This window comes from Aspergillus ruber (assembly GCF_000600275.1).
Source record: "Aspergillus ruber CBS 135680 unplaced genomic scaffold scaffold00032, whole genome shotgun sequence".
Lineage (NCBI taxonomy): Eukaryota > Fungi > Ascomycota > Eurotiomycetes > Eurotiales > Aspergillaceae > Aspergillus > Aspergillus ruber.
In genome coordinates, this window is record NW_024467328.1 from 248,187 (window position 1) to 268,186 (window position 20,000).

Sequence of the window (20,000 nt, forward strand, 5' to 3'; positions counted from 1 at the left end):
CTTCAACTACTCCGGCCAGACCTTGATATTGCTGCTTTCGGTGTTTGTTGTCCTGCATCTTCATTCTTCTCTTTCTGTTCATTGCATTTCCTCTTTTACTCTTCTTTCCCTCGCTTGATTTTCTCTTCTTTCTTTTTTGTTGACAAATTTTCACTATCTTTCCTCATTTGTGACGTATTGCTTCATTTCTACGATTTTATGACCTAGAGAAGACCGTTGAAGAGATAAAGAAATCCTCCGAGTTATCGATAACTGCATATATTGTTCCGGCCTGGTTCGGATCGCTGAGTTGGGACAACAAAGGTGGGTTGGACAAAGCAATGTATCTCCTAGGAGACATAATCCCACCCCCTTGAGTCGGAGATATTTTTATATATCGCGCTCGTTGCGAGGGAGACCAAACGAGGGTCTTTGCTGACAGATCCACCCATCACAGCGTGCTTCTTTGTTTCCTCGTGGGCTTTCCTGTCTAGGTTATTTGAGTGTTATATCAGGATGCCCAATGGTGCTGTTCAGCGGCCGCTATCTGAAGTGAGTCCTGTGGCTCAAAGAAGAAACTCTCCTAGCTGGAACCCAAATACCAAGGTAAAAATAGCCTGTGATATTTGGTTCTCGTTGGCAGATACTGACTCGGGCAGCAAATGTTGAAGAACAATTCGCCAGACAAGCCCGCCTCGCTGCGCCTCTACTGGCAGGGTCGCGACTCGTCGGAGAAATCGGAGAACCAAGCTCCCTATGACCCCGATGCTCCTAACAAGCCATCAAAGCGCCCGTCAGTCGAGAACCTGAAGCGTGTTGCGCGCGTGAGGAACAGTCACATCTTCCGTGATCGCAACTCCGAGTACGATGCCTCCCAGGTAGACGTCCCACAACGACCTCTTTCAACAAACAGCTCCCCCCAGAAACAACAGACGGGGCCACAAACAAACAATTCCATCGAAAGCCCTAGGCCTCCGTCGCCCGCGAAATCCTCCCTCTCCAAAGCTAGCCGTTTTGGTGTGAAAGGTGGATTCGACCCTGAATATGAGATTTGGTCCGACGCCGATGGTCATCGACACGCGAAGAGCGTGACCTTCGATGCAGCTCCTCCCCAAGTGAACGAGTACGAGATGACGACTCCCGATCCCTCTGTTTCTGCTGCATCGGACTCTCGTGACGGTAGCTATGACTCGGAGGAAGAGGCAGAAGAAGACGAGGGCGATGTCAGTTTCGAGCGCGAATCATCTGCAGAGCATGATGATAGTTTCGACGCTTCGCTGGAAGACACTGAAAAGACTCCTGTCGTGCTGCCTGAGGAATGGCGATACGGACATGAAGACGAGGATGAGTCCTTTACAGAGGACGAGGATGAGGATGCAAGCCACAGCCCTGACCCTCGTCCTTCTCCGCATCAAGAGCCTTCCCGGCCACACTCTCGTGTTGAATCGCTTGATTCAAACGGGGAGCCTCGGCCCCTTCCACCTCTTCCTTCGGTGATGCGGTCACAGGCGAACCAGTCCTCTCCGGGCAAATTTACCACAACTGCTCTCGAGCTTGGAAGTGGTGGCCAGCGAACGCTGCCATCTCCTCCTGGCCCTGCAACATATAGCAAATCAGACATCACTGGCTTCAAGAACTCGTCGATGTCGCTGGAGGACCGGTTGCGCCTGATGATGATTCAGGACGAGAAAAAGGATGAGAAGCAACCAGAGCATAGTGAGCCTGTTCAGGAGCCCGCCAAAGCGGACAACGGCCAGCACGATGGTATCGAAGACGAGTTGAAGCAGCAGGAAAATGTTGAACCCAAAGAAGAAACCGATGATGCAGCGAAGGAGCCTGATGTCTTTACCCCTCCTCGTATCTCTAGAGATTCCATCTTGCGCGACCTTCGAAAAGGCGATGACTTTTATGACGACGATGACGACGACTCGTATCTAGATTATGATCCGGACGTACCGCTCCCGTCCCTTGAGGGCGATGATGATGGCGAGTATGACACGGACAGCGTGATTATCAAGGAGGAGGACAACAGCGAACTTTCTGACATTCCCGAACATTGCGAGAGCGCCTCCTCCAAGGACCCCTCGATGAAAGACCTTCAGGGCAAGCTACCTCACAACGGATCGAGCAATTACTCCCTCCACTCAGCGGGAGCAGCCAATACTCACTCGCCACCCGCTGAAGAACCTGAAGACCGTAGCTCTACCCCTGTTCCAGCTCCCGCCGAGCCAGGCAAACAAATGGAATACCAAGGGCACCTTGATCACAATGAGCACCGTGACCCTACAGAGCCCACTGAGCCCACTGAGCCCACTGACGAAACTCAAGAAGCCCCTGAGAAGGAATCTTCTGTTGATGCTCAGAATGAGCGTGAAAAGGCCCGACCCTTTTCTGCATTTGATATACGGCCTGCCTCTGCGCTTGATGTTAGGCCTGAATCTGCACTCGATAGCCGACCAGTTTCCGCACTCGACATGGCTTCTATTCGTGAAACCTTGCAACGCCCGGGCACTCCGGAGCCCAATGGCTCGCCGGTCTCAGAGCCTTCGACTCCAGACTCAGTCATCCGCCATCCTATTGAAGATGATGACATGAGCGACTTTTCTCCGGATGGGAGTGTGACTGACGAGAGTGTGCCTGATCCCATTGCTACAATTAAAGCGCCAGGAACTGGTCTCAAGACGCGGCCATCCTTGACGCCGGCTGACCTTGAACAAATGGCAGCCACTAGACGCAAAGTTAGCGGCCCTCAAGCGTTCCGCTTGCCATCCCTGAGCAAGCACTTTTCCAATGACTCCCAGCACTCAAATAATGACGACGAAGCGCAAGAGCCCGAAGACGACTCGAACAAGTTGGCACCCCCCTCCCCGAGCAAAGACACCCAGAGACAGAGCAGTCTCGTGAAATTGGATATCCCATTCAGCATCCAGGAAGAAAGCCTCGGGTTTGGTTTGAACAGAGAATTTGATCGTGTTATGGAAAACCAAAAGGTTGCGTTTGAGCAAGCCCTCTCCCAGTGTTCCTCATTTCGATCCTTAGCAATCCCCCACACCCAGGACCCCTTCATTTCTACCCATGGACCCAAACCCAAGGACCCAGCAGCCCTAAGTCACGTTCATTATGAAGTCTCAACTGCTAACCATCCTCCCAAACAGAGAGGTTACCTCATGCGCCAAAACACCAAGGTCATCGTTGCCAGTAGTCATAACGAGGAAGAGACAGCCACCACCCCCGGCGAAGCCGCGACCGAAGCCCGCTTGTCGAGGGTCCCTGGTAATTCGAACCGCAAGCCCAGCCAGCAGACATGGACAACGGTCCCCTGGAACAGCCAGCGCCGACGCTCCAGCATTAGAACGCCTAGCGGACTTAAGAAGAAGCCTGTTCCTGGTGCTGTGCCCCCTCTGCCTGGTCAATCTAGTAACGTTGATGCGGCTGCAGCAGATGAGCCTGGATTGAACGAAGCCTTGGATGAAGGTGAAGAGCGCGGTCGTTTGTTTGTGAAGGTTGTCGGTCTTAAGTACTTGGACCTTCCAATGCCCAGAGGTTAGTTTCTTTAACCTAAGCGTAACTAATTGGGTTAGCTGACAATACTGTAGGCGAGAGGTCGTACTTTGCCCTTACTCTTGACAACGGTCTCCACTGCGTTACTACCGCCTGGTTGGAGCTCGGAAAGTCGGCACCAATTGGCCAGGAATTCGAGCTGATCGTCCACAACGACCTTGAATTCCAACTGACCCTCCAGATGAAGGTAGACGAAGAGAAAATGAAGGCACCAGAAGTCGCTCCTCCATCCCCAGCAAAACAGAAGGCATCAACCTTCAGCCGTGTCTTCGCCTCTCCCCGCAAGCGCAAGGAGCTCGAAATGAAACAACAGCTTGTGTCCCAGCAGCGCAAAAGCCAGGACGTCAACGCCGGCGTTTGGGACCGTCTGAGGACATTGATCGCACAGGATGGCAGCTTTGGTCGTGCCTACGTCGCGCTCAGTGACCACGAGAAGCACGCTTTCGGACGCCCCTACACGGTTGACATTGCATGCTTCAACGAGTGGGCCGTGGAAGAGCAACCTAGCAGTATAAAGAGCAAGAAGAGTACCTCCAGTAATTCTTCTCAGCGCCGTCCTCCTTACAAGATTGGTAAATTGGAGGTGCAGTTGCTGTTCGTGCCCAAACCCAAGGGTGCGAAGGATGAGGACATGCCAAAGAGCATGAACTCGTGCATTCGGGAAATGCGGGAGGCGGAGAGCGTCTCGACTCGCACTTTCGAAGGGTTCCTTTCCCAGCAGGGTGGTGATTGTCCGGTAGGTTCTCGTTATTCTGGTAGTGATTCGACATATTTGGCTAACTTTCGTGTAGTACTGGCGTCGCCGATTCTTCAAAGTTGTAGGCTCCAAGCTAACCGCCTACCACGAAACAACCCGCCAACCCCGCGCAACGATCAACCTCTCCAAGGCTGTCAAACTCATTGACGACCGCTCCTCCCTCACCCAGCGCGAAACCTCAACACGCGGCGGTGGCCGCCGTAAATCCGCCTTCGCTGAAGAAGAAGAAGGCTATATGTTCGTCGAAGAAGGTTTCCGCATCCGCTTCGGTAACGGCGAAGTCATCGACTTTTATGCCGACAGCGCAGCGGAGAAGGATGGCTGGATGAAGGTCCTCGCCGATTCCGTTGGAAAAGGCACCTCATCCAGCGGCAGTGTGGCTAAGCCTTGGACTGACGTTGTTTTGCGGAGGGAAAGGAGCATGAAGGCCAGACGGCAGCCCAGTGGTACGCATGGTCCGCCGCTGCCGACTCAGGCTCCGCCCGTTCCACCGGTGAAGAGTGATGTTGGCGCTCCGCCTTCTACATCTGCGGGAGTGCCGGCGCCGGCGTCGGTTCCTTCAAAGCCGAGACATAAACATACGCAGTCGCAGCCTGAGACGAGAGGATTTGATGCGAGGCGAGCGAAGACTCGTTCTTTAATCTTTTAGGTTTATTTTGATGGAGGATAGCATGTTCCGGTTGTGAGTTTCATTCCGGGTTTCTGTTTATTCGTTTATTTTATTTTTTTTTTTTTCTATCTTTTTGTCAGTGTCACCATAAGCGTTTCGTTTCTCGGTTTTTTCTCAGTTTATTCTTCTCTCGAGCATATTGGTCTTTCATTCTTAATTTGTCGGTTCTTATCTTTTCAATGCGTTGGTGCTGGTGTTTTGAATATTGCGTTCTCTTATCTTGTCCATGTCTAGCCTTCGTGTTAGATCTCCTTTTTGTCTTATTTTATTTTGTCTGGGCTTTGGAAACGGACGAGGATGGAGCATCAAGCGACACATTTTCCATGCTTCGTTCCCGCTGTCTGTACGTACAGCTAACGATATTTAACGCCTTTCCTTGTCGATAATTGAGTGTTTATTTTTGTTAGCTTTCTTTTTTTTTTTTTTTTTTTTTTTTTTTTCTCCCTTAGCCTTGAATACAAATAAAAGTTCTTATTAAACTTTGTTTTATGATTGAGGTTAGGAATGGATCCGGCTGCGCGTGTATATATCTACAACGGAACTGTAAAACCACTATCGCTGTAAATATGTATTCAACTTTTAATCTATAACAATAAGACAATCAACCACCCTCCTCACCCTCACTCTCATTCTCTGACTCAATCGCCGCTAGGGCTTCTCTCTGCGATATCCTTCCGGTTTTGGCCTGTGTATCACTAGCAGCATTAGGCTGCGAGCTGGGTTTGGCAGCTGCAATGCCGCCGGATGTCACGTAGAGGAATTCCTCCTGCGAGAAGTGGTCAATGTGGTTGAAGAAGGATGAGAATCTATTGAATTTGTTAGTTTGTGGCGTTTTATATTTGTAAGAGTAGGTGGTAGGACTCACGCATTAGTTTCCTCTTCCTCACGGAAAATACGGTCGTAAATCTCTCGCTGCTTAAACTCGTTAATCTCAGCCTCATACTTGCTGAAATCAATAGCCCCGCGACCCAAATCCGCGGCTTTCTTATTATACGAGTCGAACACCGGGCGTTCCAACAAAAGACCCAACCCGGGTGCCTTGGGAATTGCAATCTTCGTATTCTCATACGTTTCCTTCATCCGTTCCGGATCCGCACCACACCGCACAACCATGGCTACCATCGCAACCATCTTTCGAATCTGGTGCATCATGAAACTCTGTCCATGCACCTTCAGACTCAGCCATTCAGTGTTGTTGATGAGGATGGGCTGGCGGTTGAGGTTGAACGACTTGATATAGCGTTTCGCAGACGGGTCACTGTGCGGCTTTTGGATGGTGTAGTTGAAGAAGTTCTTTGTACCAACGTATTGGTCTAGGGCGGACTGGATGCGGTCGAGGCGGGAGGTAGGGATGCGGTAGGCGCGTTTTGCGCGGAGGTAGGCGGCTTTGATGGCTTTGATCGTGGCGAGAGTTTGGCGGCGACGGGATTCTTCGGCTTCCGTGAGTTGGGGTTTATGTACATCGGGATGTTGAGTAGATTCTGTGGGTTCTTGGGCTTCTGTAGGCTCAACGGACTGTTCCTGGTCCTGTTTGTCTTCGGTCTTTTCGTTGATATAGAGGGCTTTCTCGACAACTGTTCGGATGTCCTCAGGCACACTTTCGAGAATCGGTTTGATGTACTTCTCATCAACGTCCTCCCAGAAGCCCTCGACCTCGGCTTGTCTCTCCTTGTACTTTTCAAGGTCCCCCTCCTTCTCCGCAATCTCAACCACCTTCTTCCCCAAATACGTACTCGTATGCGGTGGCAAAAAGCAATGGCTAGGGATCAAGAACTCGTAGACTCGAGAGTCGCACATGTGGTAGCAGCTGAAGCTCTTACTGGCAACTTCGATGCCCCATACCCGGATCTGTGGGCTGAGATGTGAGTTGATTCTCTGCACGATGTCCTCGTCTTCCACGATCATTTTCAGCGAGATGACGTTGCCGGAGGCATGGACGCCTTTGTCTGTGCGTGCGCAGCGGACGAAGGAGGATTTCTTGGGGTCTGCGGCGTTGGCTTTAGAGATTGCGCCCGCTGCGACGAGGGCGGGGAAGAATTCTCCTTCGATTGTCTTGTGCTCGGCGCTCCTGTAGAAAAGATTCAAATTAGTTCTCTCCAATTGAGTACACAATGGGAGAGGATACCGTACAGCTGCATTCCGTGATACCCAGTCCCCGAGTACCCAAGCAACACAGCAGCCTTCTTCTTCGGCCGCCGTTGCTCATTCTCAATATCCTCCTGCGAGAAGTTCGTCGCATATATCGGGGTATCAACTTCCTCGCCCTGCTCAACTTTGCGCTTCTTCACTGCATTGATCTCATCATTCCGCGCTCTCTTGTCTAGGTTTTGCCGACTTGCTTGGTTAGTCAATGACTTGCCCCCTCAATTCTCTGGGGATGATGTAGTATACCTCCATTCGTTCCGGCCCATATTCCTCTTCTTACGCTTTCCACCAGTATCTTCTCCTCCCTCCACTCTTCCGGGGTTATTGTCCATTCTGCCTCAGTGACTCGGTTTCTGCGGGGAAAATCTGCGAAATGTCTGCGAGCGTTGACTGTCGCAACAATGGGCTTCAGTTGAGAAAGTGGTTGACTATAGATAGCAGAATCTCGCGAGATTGAAGAGATTCCAGATAGGCCCTGGCGCAGAATCGCAAAGATACGCATGAAGATTGACTAAAAATTCCGCGACTCTAAAAACGGCGTTGCGTTTCGGTTCTCGTTGGTCGACAATTCGGGCTGCGCTATACCGTTTTAGGCTGGGTATTTATGCCTCAGGTGTCAGTTCCGTGACTTCTTACATATCGGCGTTCCAGGCTTCGATTCCAGACTTCGCTTTGCTTTCTTTCGTTTTGCTTTCTCTCTTTATTCTCTTGTGCAACTGACAGACCATCCTTGGTTTGCGGCAGGTTACTCACTTACGCTCCCGGATAGCGGCGGAACCCCGTTCTTTACAGCTTCGCTGCTGTCGGAATCGAAGGATGTTGCTCTTCCTCCGCTAAGCTCCAGACTGAGTATACCAGCTACCAGGAACTTTCGGTCGCTTGACAGACTGAGACCTTGAACGGGACCATCGGATATCAGGAAATTAAAATTCACGGACATATCACATCTACGCAATGGATCTCGCAAACACTCTCATCCGGACCGTCGTCCGCACTTTCTACGAGACTCGCCACATTCTTGTGGTTGATGCGCTTTTCATTCACTCTGTGTATGTGCTGGGATCGCATGGCTTATATCCAAAGGAACCAATACTGATTGTTATCGCGACAGTCTTCACGCTGAAGACCTCGCTTTCCTTCTAGGCATGCAGCAAAAAGACCTCCGCAAGCTCTGCGCAAAATTACGCGAAGACCGTCTGATCGCCGTGTATGGCTATTATCCACCGGACATGCTCATTCCGTTACAGCTAGGCTAATAGGAAGATACCTGCAGTAATACACGAGCTGAGATCCGAGACGGCGCGACTCGTCCAGTGAACCGCGAATACTACTTTATCCCTCTCCACCCAGTCGTCGACGCGGTCAAGTACAAAATCTCCAAACTAACCTCGACAATCAAAGCACAATACACGCCGAGCGAAGAACGAAAGGAATACGTTTGCTTGCGATGCAGTTCTGAGTGGACGGAACTCGACGTGCTGAGTCTCGTGAGCGAAGAAGGATTTGAATGTCAGAACTGCGGAGCCATCCTCGAAAGAACAGAAGACGTAAAAGGAGCCGATGGAATCGACCGGACAGGCCATGAAAAAAATAGCAAACTCATGGCCCAGCTTGATGGAATGTTGAAACTGCTCAAGCAAATCGACTCCGTCGAAATCCCCCCTAACGACTTCGACACAGCCTGGGACCACAAAGTCGACATTATCCGGAACCAAGCAACGCACCCAACCCGCACCGCAGTCGCCGTTCCCTCAAAACAACAAGAAACTGTTCGTGGCAATGCCAAAACCGACACAACCGCCCTCGAAATCTCTCTCACCTCAACCGAAGAGAAGAGCGCAGCGGAACAAGCCGAAGAAGCAGCCCGCAAGGCTGCAGTCGAGCAACAAAACGCCCTCCCAGTTTGGCATACCCACTCCACCGTCTCAACTAGCGCCGGAAATCTGGGCGTCAAGGCAGAGGAGGGCGTCGACATCAAACCAGATATCAAAGGAGAAGAGGAGAAACCCTCCGCCGATGCATTGGACGACAAAGTTGCCGCGTACTATGCGGAAATGGCCCGCGAACAGGCTCTCCAGGCACAGGCAGAAGCCAGCAGTGCAGAGGAAGACTCGGACGAATTCGACGAGTTCGAAGATGTTGGCGTCTCTGGCAGTGGGTCTGCGACGCCTGCTGTTGGTGGTGCTGCACCGGCACCTACCAACAATGCAACTGGTATCAAGCGTGAACTCGATACAGATACTGGTTCTAGCGTCCCTAAGACAGAGTCTGTTACTTCCGCCACGGCCGATGAAGGCCCGGCGGCGAAGAAGGTCAAGACCGAACCTGAATCGGAGGTGAAGAAGGAAGAGTCCGATGAGGATGATGAGGAGGAATTCGAGGACGTCTAGCAGGCGACCTTGAGCAAATAGGAGCTACATTGCATTCTGAAAATGGGGTTAATATCACGGCGCTGGCCGCCGGATCAAGAGGAGACTGACGAGGTAAGAGATGATGATAGACCGGATGGATGGTTAAGCTGCATTGCATTCGTAAGTAATTTAAACTGATATAGAAATATGTACTCTACGAATATAATACCAAGATATTCTTATCAAATCCTCGTGTATTCAATCCCCTTGGGGATTTCGATCCATTCCAAACCTCTATCCCTATCCATGTGCCTACCCTATTCCCAAACGATTCCCCAGTAACAAGCGTAGCTAATTAGAAAGCGCAGTACACAAACAATTCCCGATTAATTAACACATGAGACGAAATAGACGTAAACAATAAAAGAAAGGATGCCGAAGGAAGAAAAGAACCAGAATTTTCCCGAGACGGGGCACAACTGAACGGAAAACGCCGGTCCATGCAGATGAAAATCCATGGCAAAATCTTATCATAAATTCGTCGCTCATATGTCAAGACAGCACCACAACACCATGGAAATCAATTATGGAGAATCCTCAGAATCGCTGGGCATCACCAAGTCATCCCCCCACTCATTGGGCTCTGGAGAAGGCATATCAGACTCTGGGGGCCCCAAGTTAGACGGTGAATGAGATGACATACGAAAAGGATACGTACCGGAAACCAACTCTTCGGGGAGATCGGCGGCGAGTTCTTCGATGGCTGTAGTAACCGCTGTGATGTGTTAGTGACCGGAGGATCGAATGCTTGATTAGATGATGGGTAGCTTACTCTGCACCTGGTGAACCAACTCCTGGTCCTCCTCGCTATCATCATAGTACGTGACCAAGCAGTGGTCAATCACGGCCTTGATTTCCTCAATAACATTCGCTTCAACCGTCTGCCCCGGGGTCGACAGATAAGTCTTCCTCAGTCTGTCAACAGAAACTTGCACAAGTTCTTTGGCAACCTCAGTATGACGCGACTGCCAGTCTTCACCCATCCCCTCGCTCTCTCCAGTAAACAATATCTGGCGCAAGACTTCCAAAGTCATATTCCTAACCGCCCTCTCGGGGTAAACGAGCAATGTCGGCGCCCAGTCCGGAACCTTATCGATCAATTGTGACAAAAACCAAGCCTGATTGAGACCAAGCCGGTCATTTTGGATGTTCAGCATGTTCGTGAAGAAACTTAGGTGAGCGGCCCCTCCACTACCATTGATCGACTCAATGCCCTTAGCAACATAATCTATCATGTAGATAATGCGCTCCTCATCGGGACTTCGACGGCAGAGGTGCAGGGTAGCCTCCAAGAATGGTGCACAAAACTCCGCAGGCTCAACTCTGAGACCGTCTTCCAAAACCTGGCAGATGGGATCCATAAGACGAGCTTCGGGCTCCGCGTCCAAGAACACACCGAATATGTTCATGGTAGCCTGAGGGTTGTTGTTCTGCTGGAGGATCTTCTTGATCACTACCAGCTCTCGGTTCCTCCCAAGTGGGCGAATAAAGCTATTTTCCACCACGTTCAGCGGGTATTTACCATCTGGCAGAGGCTGCCGCTCGTCCTCAACCGTCGCAGGGGCAGCAAGGTCGATGTGCGATAGCAAAGTGAATAAGAGATCAGCAAGTTTCTTGTGCGAAAACCGGCGGCCTTTCTCGATAAGTCTGGAATAACCCATGTACTGCCGCTTCAACCTCTTGGGGTCCTCCCGGTCAAGCCAAACTATTTCCAAACATTTGAGCAAAAATCCGTTGTCGAGTAGGACCCCGACCTCATAAGTTCCGAAGCTGGCAAGCAATACCAAGAATTCAAAATAGTCATCCCACGAGCGGCTAGCTGTGTGAAGTATGGACCACAGGTTCTCCAGCATGGAGACAACACTTTCAAAGGCGTCTATGTATCGTTCTTGCCATTTCTCTTTCTCGGCCGCAGACTCTGCCTCATCTCGCAAGTCTCTAATTTTCGCAAGAGCGGCCGCGATAACCCTAAGTGAGCTGCCGCGAACAGCAGCATGAGGGCTCTTCAGAACCAAATTGCGAATGCTAGCCGGACGTTCTACAACCCATTCAAGGACCCGGTATGCACCCATCGGGAGCTCCGTGATAATTTTGAAAACTTCGGATACAATTGCATCCAGGCCCACGGAATCCTTGGACCTCGATATCAACTGCTCTATCGTGTCCAAGGCAATAAATGCAGTGGACCTGACCAACTTGAAGTTTGTATCTGTTTTCAAATCTGCCAATTCGTGAAGCCGGCCAAGAATGTATTGGACAAAAAGGGCGTGGTATGGATCTAGCAAGCAATATGTCCGAATGAAGAGCTCATTGTCCATTGCGATATGATTCTTCAGATCCAACGGCACTGGAACGCTCACGGGGATGTCATTACTGGCCGGCTTGTAGGTGGATCTGGCGGTATCTGCGCTAGAAACACGTTGGTAGAAAAGCATGTAAGCGTTCCAGACCTTGTTGTACCGAACGTTGTTCGTATTAGACTGAAACGATCCGTTGGGGCCTCCAAAGCACTGATCCGGAATTTTCGATTGGTCGAACCTAGTGACATCCGAATCGTTGAATTCAACCCATGGCCCTGATGATCCAGCTGAAGGCCTTTGGCGGATGTACGAATAATAGTGGCCAGACTCAGCCGTGCCGCTGTGCACTAGGACACCAACAAGCTCAAAGAGATCCTGCTGAACTTCGGTGTTTTGTTCAGAGAGGTATTCGACATTGAATGGGCTCATGTCAATATGTTCAGGGAACTGAAATTCATCGTTGATTTTGTTGCGCGTCATTGTGACCATATCAAAATCAAATCGTTTCAGATGAAAGATAAGATTGTCCGGGACATCTTTCAAACAAGCCCTAAATGGAGTTAGCTAATAAAAACAGGAAACACGATGATGCCGGCTAACCTCTTAACAGCATCGACATGGCGTCCGCATGATGTGCACGAGTATTTGTTGTCTTCAATTGTTAGAACACGATCATATTGTTCATTTACGGACACAGTAAACTCACCTCCTTGCATTATCTCTCCCTCAACATAGGCCTGCAGACTTTCTTCAAGACTCGCCTTGCCCTTGATATCACACTGAATAGCAGAGAAAGGCTCCAGCCGCTCAGAGATATGTGTACACTCCTTGGACTTGATCTGCTGGACCAATTGACCGCCGTAGAACGTCCGAAATTTCTTCTTTTCTTCTGCGTCGACGATTTGCGCTTCCCATCTATCAAATAGGAGATTATAAAACTCATCGACGTCCATCTGGATTGTGACATCGATCGGCTCATTATCATAGGTGCGGATGCTGTCGACCAATCCCTGAGGATCGACACTTTTAAGCCATGTTTCTTGCATGTGCCCGAAAAGCTTCTTTGTCTCATCCAGGAGTTTTTGCGAAGAATCAGGTTCGGTGACCTGAAGCTGAAGCATGAAGTCACGGAACCCGACGTTCATGAACAGTTGTGTTAGCAGGGAGTTCAGGTAACAGGTGTTCGAGAGGTTCTTCAGTCCTGCATAACCTTCTGCGGATCGAATCATCTTTTGGCGATCAAAAAACCAAGCTTGCGAGTACGTATTGTCCCGTGGGATAATGTCTTCCAAAAGATTCACCACCTTCAGATAATTCTGATCATCTCTGATGAGCAGCGTCAGTACCTTGTAGAGCTCTATACGGGTTTGATTGTGCATGACCGGAACCCGAGGAACAATAGCTGTCTCATTAGACGTTGACAAATCCGGGAAAAGGTATCTGTCAAAAAGTTTCTCGGTAAGATCAAAAGTGTCGACCGGGATGTTTGTAGAGTGCGCACGATCTAGACATGACCACAGGAGCCGAGTGAACCCTAAGAGAAGGTAGTCTACAGGCTCTCGTCCGACAAACTAGACATTTTATCAGCGCAATGCATTTTATCAGCGCCAAAGGGGGCATACCTCTTGAGTCTGATGGCCCAGCATGATGGTGCTCCATTGCTTGAGGTACTCATCATACTTAAGCTCGCGCGAGGGGTTCTCAGCAACCGAGTGAAAGACTAGAACGGCGACTTGAAAGAACTCCTGAGATTTATGTGCATGATTCAGAGTTTCTGGAAAGATTCGCACGAAAGCCTCCCAAATCGTTCCAATGATGTCAACTTTATAAGAGTTCTCAGGTGCTGTTGACTGCTGGTCGCCAGGATCTTCAGTTTTTTGAAGGAGCTTCATGGGAGTGCAGACCAAAGCAATATTCTCGGATATTTCTTTCCGAATGGCTTGGCGACTCTCGCCCAACAATAACGAGAAGAGAAGCTGATCAAATTGGGTTTGTTGCTTGACCGCGTTCCAGAAGCCATGATCACGCATGGAACCTTCAATCAAAACAGCAAATGAATTACAAATTAATTTCTGTACACCAACTTCGGTGAGACAAGTAGATGGTACGTGACGCCCAACATCCATGAAGTGGAGAAGCTGCTTCACCAAAGGTGTGGTATCAGTGATCACGGGTAAATCTTCTACAGAAGATGATCTCGCTAATATCTGGTTAGCAATTTCCGACAGATTTTCTGGGCATACACTTACCAAGCAGGGCCAAAACGATGGACTCAACAAGACTTGTTGCGAACAAAAGCTTCGTGGGACTGTCTGCAAGTAACTCGGACATTTCAGGACGTATGGAAGCGGCAACCAGGACACGAATACTGTGAGAGACAAATTGCGGGTCCAACGAGGGCTGGAGAGGAGATTGCATGTCAGCAGTACTACCAGGATATGAGCATGGAATCGACTCTTACCTTAGATTCTGCTTCCCTGAGCAATGTTGAAAGGGCCTTCATCGAGTAAAGGAAGATGTACGGCTTTTCCATAGGGAGCACATCCTGCTCTGTTTTATCAGGGGACTTCACGAGCGCCAAGACACGCTCCTGTGGTGGGAAGACCACAAGGAAATTATATATCTGCAGATAATCGTTAGCATATGATGGATTGAAAGAAGCTACTACCAAGAGGAAGTCGTACCTCTCGAGCCAAGTGGTCGTCAAGATTTAGAAGATCATAAAGGTCATCAAAATGTTTGAGGACTTCAGAATCCACAGGTGTCATAGATTGGCGCCTTTCAGACGGCACCACAGGACTGTCCGCATCATTGCGAATAAGTAGCATCCCTGAACGAAGCTTCAAATCTCGAAGCGTAAAGTCGGATTTTTCAGATAGATCAATCTTCTGTCCGCCGTAAATTGTTCTGAATTTGGTAAAACCCGTAAGCTGTGTAATCTTGTCAATGAGTTCGGAAGTAGTAGAGAGATCTCCAATGCGCAAAGAATTGACTATCGATTGAGCACCACCGTCGAACGACTGATATCGGAATTCGATCGGCTCGCCTTTCACAGGCGCCGCGGGTAGATCTGGTGGTTGCCCTTGTGGTGGGCTGTATTGAGGACGGTTCCTCAGTCCTTGCAGCAATTGGCGGAGAAAAAGCAACGAACGACTAAAACTCAGTTCTGCAGAACGGACCTCGTCCTCGGCTGCTGGTGTCAACATCGCTTCGGCCTTTCCATCAGGCGTGTAACCGTGGAATGATTTTAGCTTCGTGGCAGCTGATTTTAGCTGTTCTACACAGCGGTCGACTAGGCCAACGTGGGTAGCTTCAACAGCAGAACGTGGCGCCATTTTAATCACATTGTGGTCGAGATACACCTCAATCGCAAAGTTTGTTGCATTCGTCTCGATCGATCCCGGAGGAGCAGTCAGTATGAAATTCCAAATCCGGTCCATCCCCGGAATAGAAACCACTTCATTTTCCTTGGCAATCGCAGGAGGGTTAAAGCGAATTTCATAGATAATGGTCTGCTTCGCGAATGCAAGAACCTCTGGCGTATAATCGCTCGGGGACAGTTCTGGAATGAATTCGTGGATACACCTTTCTATGAATGGGTTTCTCTTGAAAGCATGGTTGGCCAGTCCACACAGCATGTCCCACAAGACGCGTCTTCCTTGTTGAACGAGTGCCGATGACATGAACACCTTTTTCCATAACGTATCACCGAGATTTGTCGAAATGCTGTCTGCGGCTTTGTCGATGATACGGGCAAGCATATGAACGCGCGAAATGAAACCATTCCGAGAAAAGGAGTCTGTGAAATCCGTTTGGTTCGTATCCACGGCATGAGCAATTTCGTCTATTGCCAAGCGAGTCAGATCGAACTCTGTGGCTAGCTTCCGCATTTCCTGAGGATCCTGGCCGATAAGCAAGGCAGCCAAAGCTTGCACACTGCCCACAGCAAATTGGTTCATTTCAGCAATGTCTTGGATGCAGCGCTCATACATCTCCATTTTATCTGTCTCGTCAAGTCCAGCGACGCTGAACTTGCTTAACTGTGAGCCCGCGAACTGCTGCAGGATAGCCTTGTGTTCCACAGGAACATCCTCAACAGCAGTACTTTCACGAATCAGTCGTACGCAAAGACGCAGAGGAATGGCGTCAACGTGCAGAGTATCCATAGTGTCGACGCTGTTCCGTTGATCATGTTTCTCCCGAATCTGGTGGAATAAATGATCACAAAACTCGACCATTCGTCCATCGAAGCGGTTCAGTGGAAGTTCAAGTAGTTTTGAACAAACGTTGAGTAGAACTGACGAGTTGGACGGGTGTATTGGGAAGGTTTTTGTGAGCATACCTAGAATTTCAGATACCGTCCGAGAATCTTGGCTTTGGGTCACTGTCTTCCAAATCATGTCTGTATCGAGGTCGGTGTAGGTAGACGTCAAAATCAAAAATCCGACAAGGTTACCGCTTCTACTGATTAGCTGCGGGTGGGAGTCGATGCCCACGACATATTCAACGATCCTACTATCCCTGAGGAAATTGACCAGATATGGAACAATCGGATGCTCGAGCCCGGAAGGAGCATTTTGGATGTGTTGCCGCCATATGCTGACCAAATCCGACTGCATCGTTTCGATACCGTGTACCCTGAGTTCCATCCTCCCATCCGTTATGTGCTTCTTCAGAACACCGAATTTCCAGCCATAATGAATAATGAGGGAACATTCATCGGAACTGGCATCTTCAGGCAAGTTTATTGATAAATCATTTGCCAATCTCAATTGAAAATCGGGATCGGGCACGGATAGGGCGTGGTAGGTAAACGAGATCAAACGGATCATGGATTCACTGGTATCACTGGTGACCCAGGGCGTCTTTTTGGATATGTGCATCTGATACTTTTCGTCTGCAGCCCGGACAAGGCCGTAGACCGCTTGTGTGACTCGCGCGCACACCGGCGAGGCAATGAGCGCATCATCTGCTCCATATCTTCTCCGCTCAATTCCCGACTCCGCAAGATTATGCGCAACAGTTAAGATTGATATCAACACGTGGGATAGGTAAGAATGTCGGTGGATGACGGGGAGGATACAGGATGCGAGCTCTGATAACCGTCGCATGGCATCAAGCGGGGGAGCCGCAAGCTGATCGTTGACACGGGAAACCAGGTTGACCACTTCGGCACCATGAATCCTTTCCATATTGCGAAAGAAAGGAATGTTGCTTATTTGCATGGACCACCCAAGCGAAACCAAGTAGGTCCTTGATAGCAGTTCCGGTGCAGGCATGTCCGTCTCCTCAGCCACTTGGCTCAATGCCAGCGTATCCAAACAAACCAAATGTAAAGTCAGCCGAGCGAAGCTCATAAAAAATTCCTCAAGGCATATCCATGGTCCGTGGCCTTCATCCGGTTGGAAATCTTGCCTAGATTCAACATGTCAACACCCAGGGCAGGAGCTATTCGGAATTGTCCCTCTTACACTCTGCGAAGCAGGAACTCCACCATGACCGGAAGCTCCTCCCAAAAGTCACGATCATCGGTAAATGTATCATAATTCAATTGGTGCAAGTTATTGGCGACATCGTCGAACCAGTTTTTGACTGCCAGAAAAACCGTGATGTCATGCGGGTTTCCTATCAAATAGCTTTTAGCCCAGGTACGACGTGAATGTAGTCCGGTATCTTTACCTTTCTCAATAATCGCGCATATTTCATCCAAGTTCTCCCGTAATGATAGATGCTCCTGCAGCTTGGGAAAGGCGTCCGTCAGAGACAGTTGATCATGGATCTGCATAACCTCCGGCGTCGCACGATCCCGCAATGCCTCCCCCAAGGGTCTCCAGTTCGACATATTCGCATCCTGATGTACGTCCTCCACATCTGCCACCTCAATCTCTGGGCTGCGTGCTGGCGAAGACGACAGGGAAATGGCGTTGGAGGAGTGGCCGCCGATAGTATCTGCGGGCTGCGCGGGCGGAACAGCACCATCACCGCCGAGCGCAGACTGGTCTGGGACGGTGGAGGAAGAGGAAGAGGACGGGGCAGGCTCATCGATGGGTGCGGACTGTTGTTCTTCAGAGTCGGTCGTAGGCGACTTCATATTAATGGCAACTCTGCTAGAGGGACGCGAGACTGCCGCGGCATCAGTCCGCCCGGACATCTCGTCAGTCGACAAGGACTCGCAGGCACGGCTGCCGCTGTCGAGACGGGGACGTTTACGGGTGGACTGAGGGTCAGTATCTTCCATGGGATCGCCGTGGGAACGCGTTTGATCGGACGAAGCAGCAGTAGCAACAGCGCCAGGCGGGGAGCTAGAGCTATCTAGCGGGGCAGCTGCCATGACATTTTTCCAGGCCCTTTCTCCAAGATACTAAGAAAGGGCGAACGGAGAGAAAAAGAGAATAAAAAGAACGATAAAAAGAGAGATAAAGCGTGATAGATAAAGAGGATGGGATTGCGATGAAGATGGAGGGAAAAATGACGGTGAGAAAGGAAGAAGCAGAGGTTGGAAAAAAAGTTGTGGCAGAGGGAGCTCAAGTTTGCAGAGTTTCCTGTTTGGGCGGACAACGCGATAGGCGATAACAGATCGTGCCAGACACCACCAGCACTAATTGTTTATGATAGATTGGAAATAGAAGTATTTTTAATGGTATAAATAAATTGGGGCTTTATATGGTTTTATACGGCAATGTATAAGTTGAGTGGTGAGACTTGCAAGATTGGCGCATCTACTCTGTATGAAGCACTACTATACATGAGAGAAATACCTAAATAGTTATCGGAAGTAACCATAAGGAAGTGCATCTTACAGTTCACTCTTTCTATTTACTTGTACATGAAATCTGGCTGTGTTGAATCATATGTGATATCAAAGCTATTGAGCTCAGGTAGTACGAGCTGAGCAACCCACCTGAGAAATGCAAACAATCATCATCTTAGTCTTTGATGTAAGTATAGTATTGGGTAAGGCTGTAAATGGCTTTAGATGTAATGGACACCAATGCCATGCAAATCAATTATTTCACATTACTCCGGTCAATATACAATGAAACATTACTTCGTCAGGGACGTCTTCATTTTGCAAATAACGCTCGCCGAGTTCCTAAAAGCCACGTGAAATGCAGGTACATCCTAACACCACGCATTAGTTGCTCAGCCCTTATCTCTAAATAGAAAAGAACAAACCCTGGCCACTACACTCCCAGCACCAATCGTTGCGCCCTTCCTAATAGCGACCCGGGGCAAGACAACCATATTCCCTCCTAACCAGCAATCCTCGCTGATGTGGATATCTTTACCTGCTTCAGGCTCTTTAATCCCATTGCGCACAGCCGGATCCAACATGTGAGTTGCACTGAACAAGCTGACATTAGGGTCCAGTAGCGTCCGTGCGCCAATCGTAACCAAGCAGGTATCAGTGAAAATGCAATTAGTGTTAAGATAGATGTTCACCTAGATTCACGCTAAATCCGTAGTTGATTTTGATGGGTCCTTCGCTCCAAAGTTCATCCCCGAGAAGGGCTTCATCTTCAGCGAAATCCTCGTGCGGAGGCAGTCATGTCTTGGACGATACTGAGTTCCAGTCAAGGTCAATCACTAGGACTGCAAATGGCAAGAAATCTAACCTGCCTCAGCAAGGCCTAGATATCTACTCTTTCCAGAGCTCAACCTGATGGCGAAGAGAAACATCTTAAGACCTGTTGAGCCGGTTGCAGGCTTGCTTGCAACAAGAACGACCCGCAATTAAATCAGATATAAAGGCACGATAAAGCTCGCCTCAGAGCATCTTATCTTTTTCCGTAGACATTTCGATGGGTTAACTAACCAGTGAGCAGTCAAATGTAAAAGTGAATATCAATTGCTCCGAGATTAACCCGATAATCCGTCCTTTAAAGAAGGCCATATCATGTGATCTACAACCCTCTGTCGGAAATGTGGCTTAGTCAGGGTTGAAAGTACGTATCAAGCGTATATGGTTGAGGTCTCTGATTCTTGCAAAAGTGTGCTATCTAGGATCCTATATACGACCGTAAATACCTTATAGAGTATACTAAGCGATTGTGCGGTTTCAAAAGCAGTAATAGCAGAGTAAATACGCTGCTTTTCGCCATATGATATCAGCAAGGCATCAATCAGGCATCAGTTGGTATTGTTCGGTAAGGAACCTCTATATTCCGACACACCCC

The 20,000-nt window shown here is 49.4% G+C and overlaps 5 protein-coding genes across 5 annotated transcripts; 2 read left to right on the forward strand and 3 right to left on the reverse strand.

The window, feature by feature from the left end:
- The first annotated feature begins 29 nt into the window (after nucleotides 1-29).
- Nucleotides 30-5,378, forward strand: bud4 (putative GTP binding protein (Bud4)). The gene is made up of 6 exons (XM_040782897.1): nucleotides 30-303; nucleotides 437-585; nucleotides 639-2,969; nucleotides 3,135-3,522; nucleotides 3,576-4,276; nucleotides 4,332-5,378. Exons 2-6 carry the CDS (start codon nucleotides 496-498, stop codon nucleotides 4,944-4,946), a joined length of 4,125 nt encoding a protein of 1,374 aa, XP_040635422.1. The 5' UTR covers nucleotides 30-303; nucleotides 437-495; the 3' UTR covers nucleotides 4,947-5,378.
- A 58-nt stretch (nucleotides 5,379-5,436) lies between these two features.
- EURHEDRAFT_416222 (pseudouridine synthase PUS2) lies at nucleotides 5,437-7,634 on the reverse strand. The gene is made up of 4 exons (XM_040782898.1): nucleotides 7,359-7,634; nucleotides 7,098-7,301; nucleotides 5,833-7,035; nucleotides 5,437-5,773 (listed from the first exon to the last, which is right to left on the reverse strand). Exons 1-4 carry the CDS (start codon nucleotides 7,442-7,444, stop codon nucleotides 5,569-5,571), a joined length of 1,698 nt encoding a protein of 565 aa, XP_040635423.1. The 5' UTR covers nucleotides 7,445-7,634; the 3' UTR covers nucleotides 5,437-5,568.
- A 128-nt stretch (nucleotides 7,635-7,762) lies between these two features.
- EURHEDRAFT_416223 (putative transcription factor TFIIE complex alpha subunit) lies at nucleotides 7,763-9,700 on the forward strand. Its single transcript, XM_040782899.1, has 3 exons — nucleotides 7,763-8,161; nucleotides 8,224-8,319; nucleotides 8,386-9,700. The coding sequence occupies exons 1-3, from the start codon at nucleotides 8,067-8,069 to the stop codon at nucleotides 9,500-9,502; spliced, it is 1,308 nt and encodes a 435-aa protein (XP_040635424.1). The 5' UTR covers nucleotides 7,763-8,066; the 3' UTR covers nucleotides 9,503-9,700.
- A 347-nt stretch (nucleotides 9,701-10,047) lies between these two features.
- On the reverse strand, nucleotides 10,048-18,154 carry EURHEDRAFT_518257 (putative ubiquitin C-terminal hydrolase; the record flags this gene model as incomplete). The annotated part of the gene is made up of 10 exons (XM_040786652.1): nucleotides 10,048-10,127; nucleotides 10,182-10,238; nucleotides 10,296-12,373; nucleotides 12,424-12,475; nucleotides 12,530-13,394; nucleotides 13,446-14,023; nucleotides 14,073-14,223; nucleotides 14,285-14,446; nucleotides 14,508-17,238; nucleotides 17,295-18,154. 10 exons carry the CDS (start codon nucleotides 18,152-18,154, stop codon nucleotides 10,048-10,050), a joined length of 7,614 nt encoding a protein of 2,537 aa, XP_040635425.1.
- A 606-nt stretch (nucleotides 18,155-18,760) lies between these two features.
- Nucleotides 18,761-19,515, reverse strand: EURHEDRAFT_416225 (uncharacterized protein). The gene is made up of 2 exons (XM_040782900.1): nucleotides 19,440-19,515; nucleotides 18,761-19,386 (listed from the first exon to the last, which is right to left on the reverse strand). The coding sequence occupies exon 2, from the start codon at nucleotides 19,156-19,158 to the stop codon at nucleotides 18,967-18,969; it is 192 nt and encodes a 63-aa protein (XP_040635426.1). The 5' UTR covers nucleotides 19,159-19,386; nucleotides 19,440-19,515; the 3' UTR covers nucleotides 18,761-18,966.
- Between the last annotated feature and the right edge of the window lie 485 nt (nucleotides 19,516-20,000).

Excerpts from the sequence above, each read along its gene's own strand:
- EURHEDRAFT_416222 (XM_040782898.1), bottom strand. The coding sequence starts at position 7,444 with ATGGACAATAACCCCGGAAGAGTGGAGGGAGGAGAAGATACTGGTGGA. Across the intron at positions 7,302-7,358 it reads ATGGGCCGGAACGAATGGAG|TCGGCAAAACCTAGACAAGA; the intron begins GTATACTACATC and ends TAACCAAGCAAG. Across the intron at positions 7,036-7,097 it reads GGGTATCACGGAATGCAGCT|GAGCGCCGAGCACAAGACAA; the intron begins GTACGGTATCCT and ends TCTTTTCTACAG.
- EURHEDRAFT_416225 (XM_040782900.1), bottom strand. The coding sequence starts at position 19,158 with ATGTTGGATCCGGCTGTGCGCAATGGGATTAAAGAGCCTGAAGCAGGT.
- EURHEDRAFT_416223 (XM_040782899.1), top strand. The coding sequence starts at position 8,067 with ATGGATCTCGCAAACACTCTCATCCGGACCGTCGTCCGCACTTTCTAC. Across the intron at positions 8,162-8,223 it reads GCGCTTTTCATTCACTCTGT|TCTTCACGCTGAAGACCTCG; the intron begins GTATGTGCTGGG and ends TTATCGCGACAG. Across the intron at positions 8,320-8,385 it reads GAAGACCGTCTGATCGCCGT|TAATACACGAGCTGAGATCC; the intron begins GTATGGCTATTA and ends AGATACCTGCAG.
- bud4 (XM_040782897.1), top strand. The coding sequence starts at position 496 with ATGCCCAATGGTGCTGTTCAGCGGCCGCTATCTGAAGTGAGTCCTGTG. Across the intron at positions 586-638 it reads GCTGGAACCCAAATACCAAG|CAAATGTTGAAGAACAATTC; the intron begins GTAAAAATAGCC and ends TGACTCGGGCAG. Across the intron at positions 2,970-3,134 it reads GTGTTATGGAAAACCAAAAG|AGAGGTTACCTCATGCGCCA; the intron begins GTTGCGTTTGAG and ends CCTCCCAAACAG.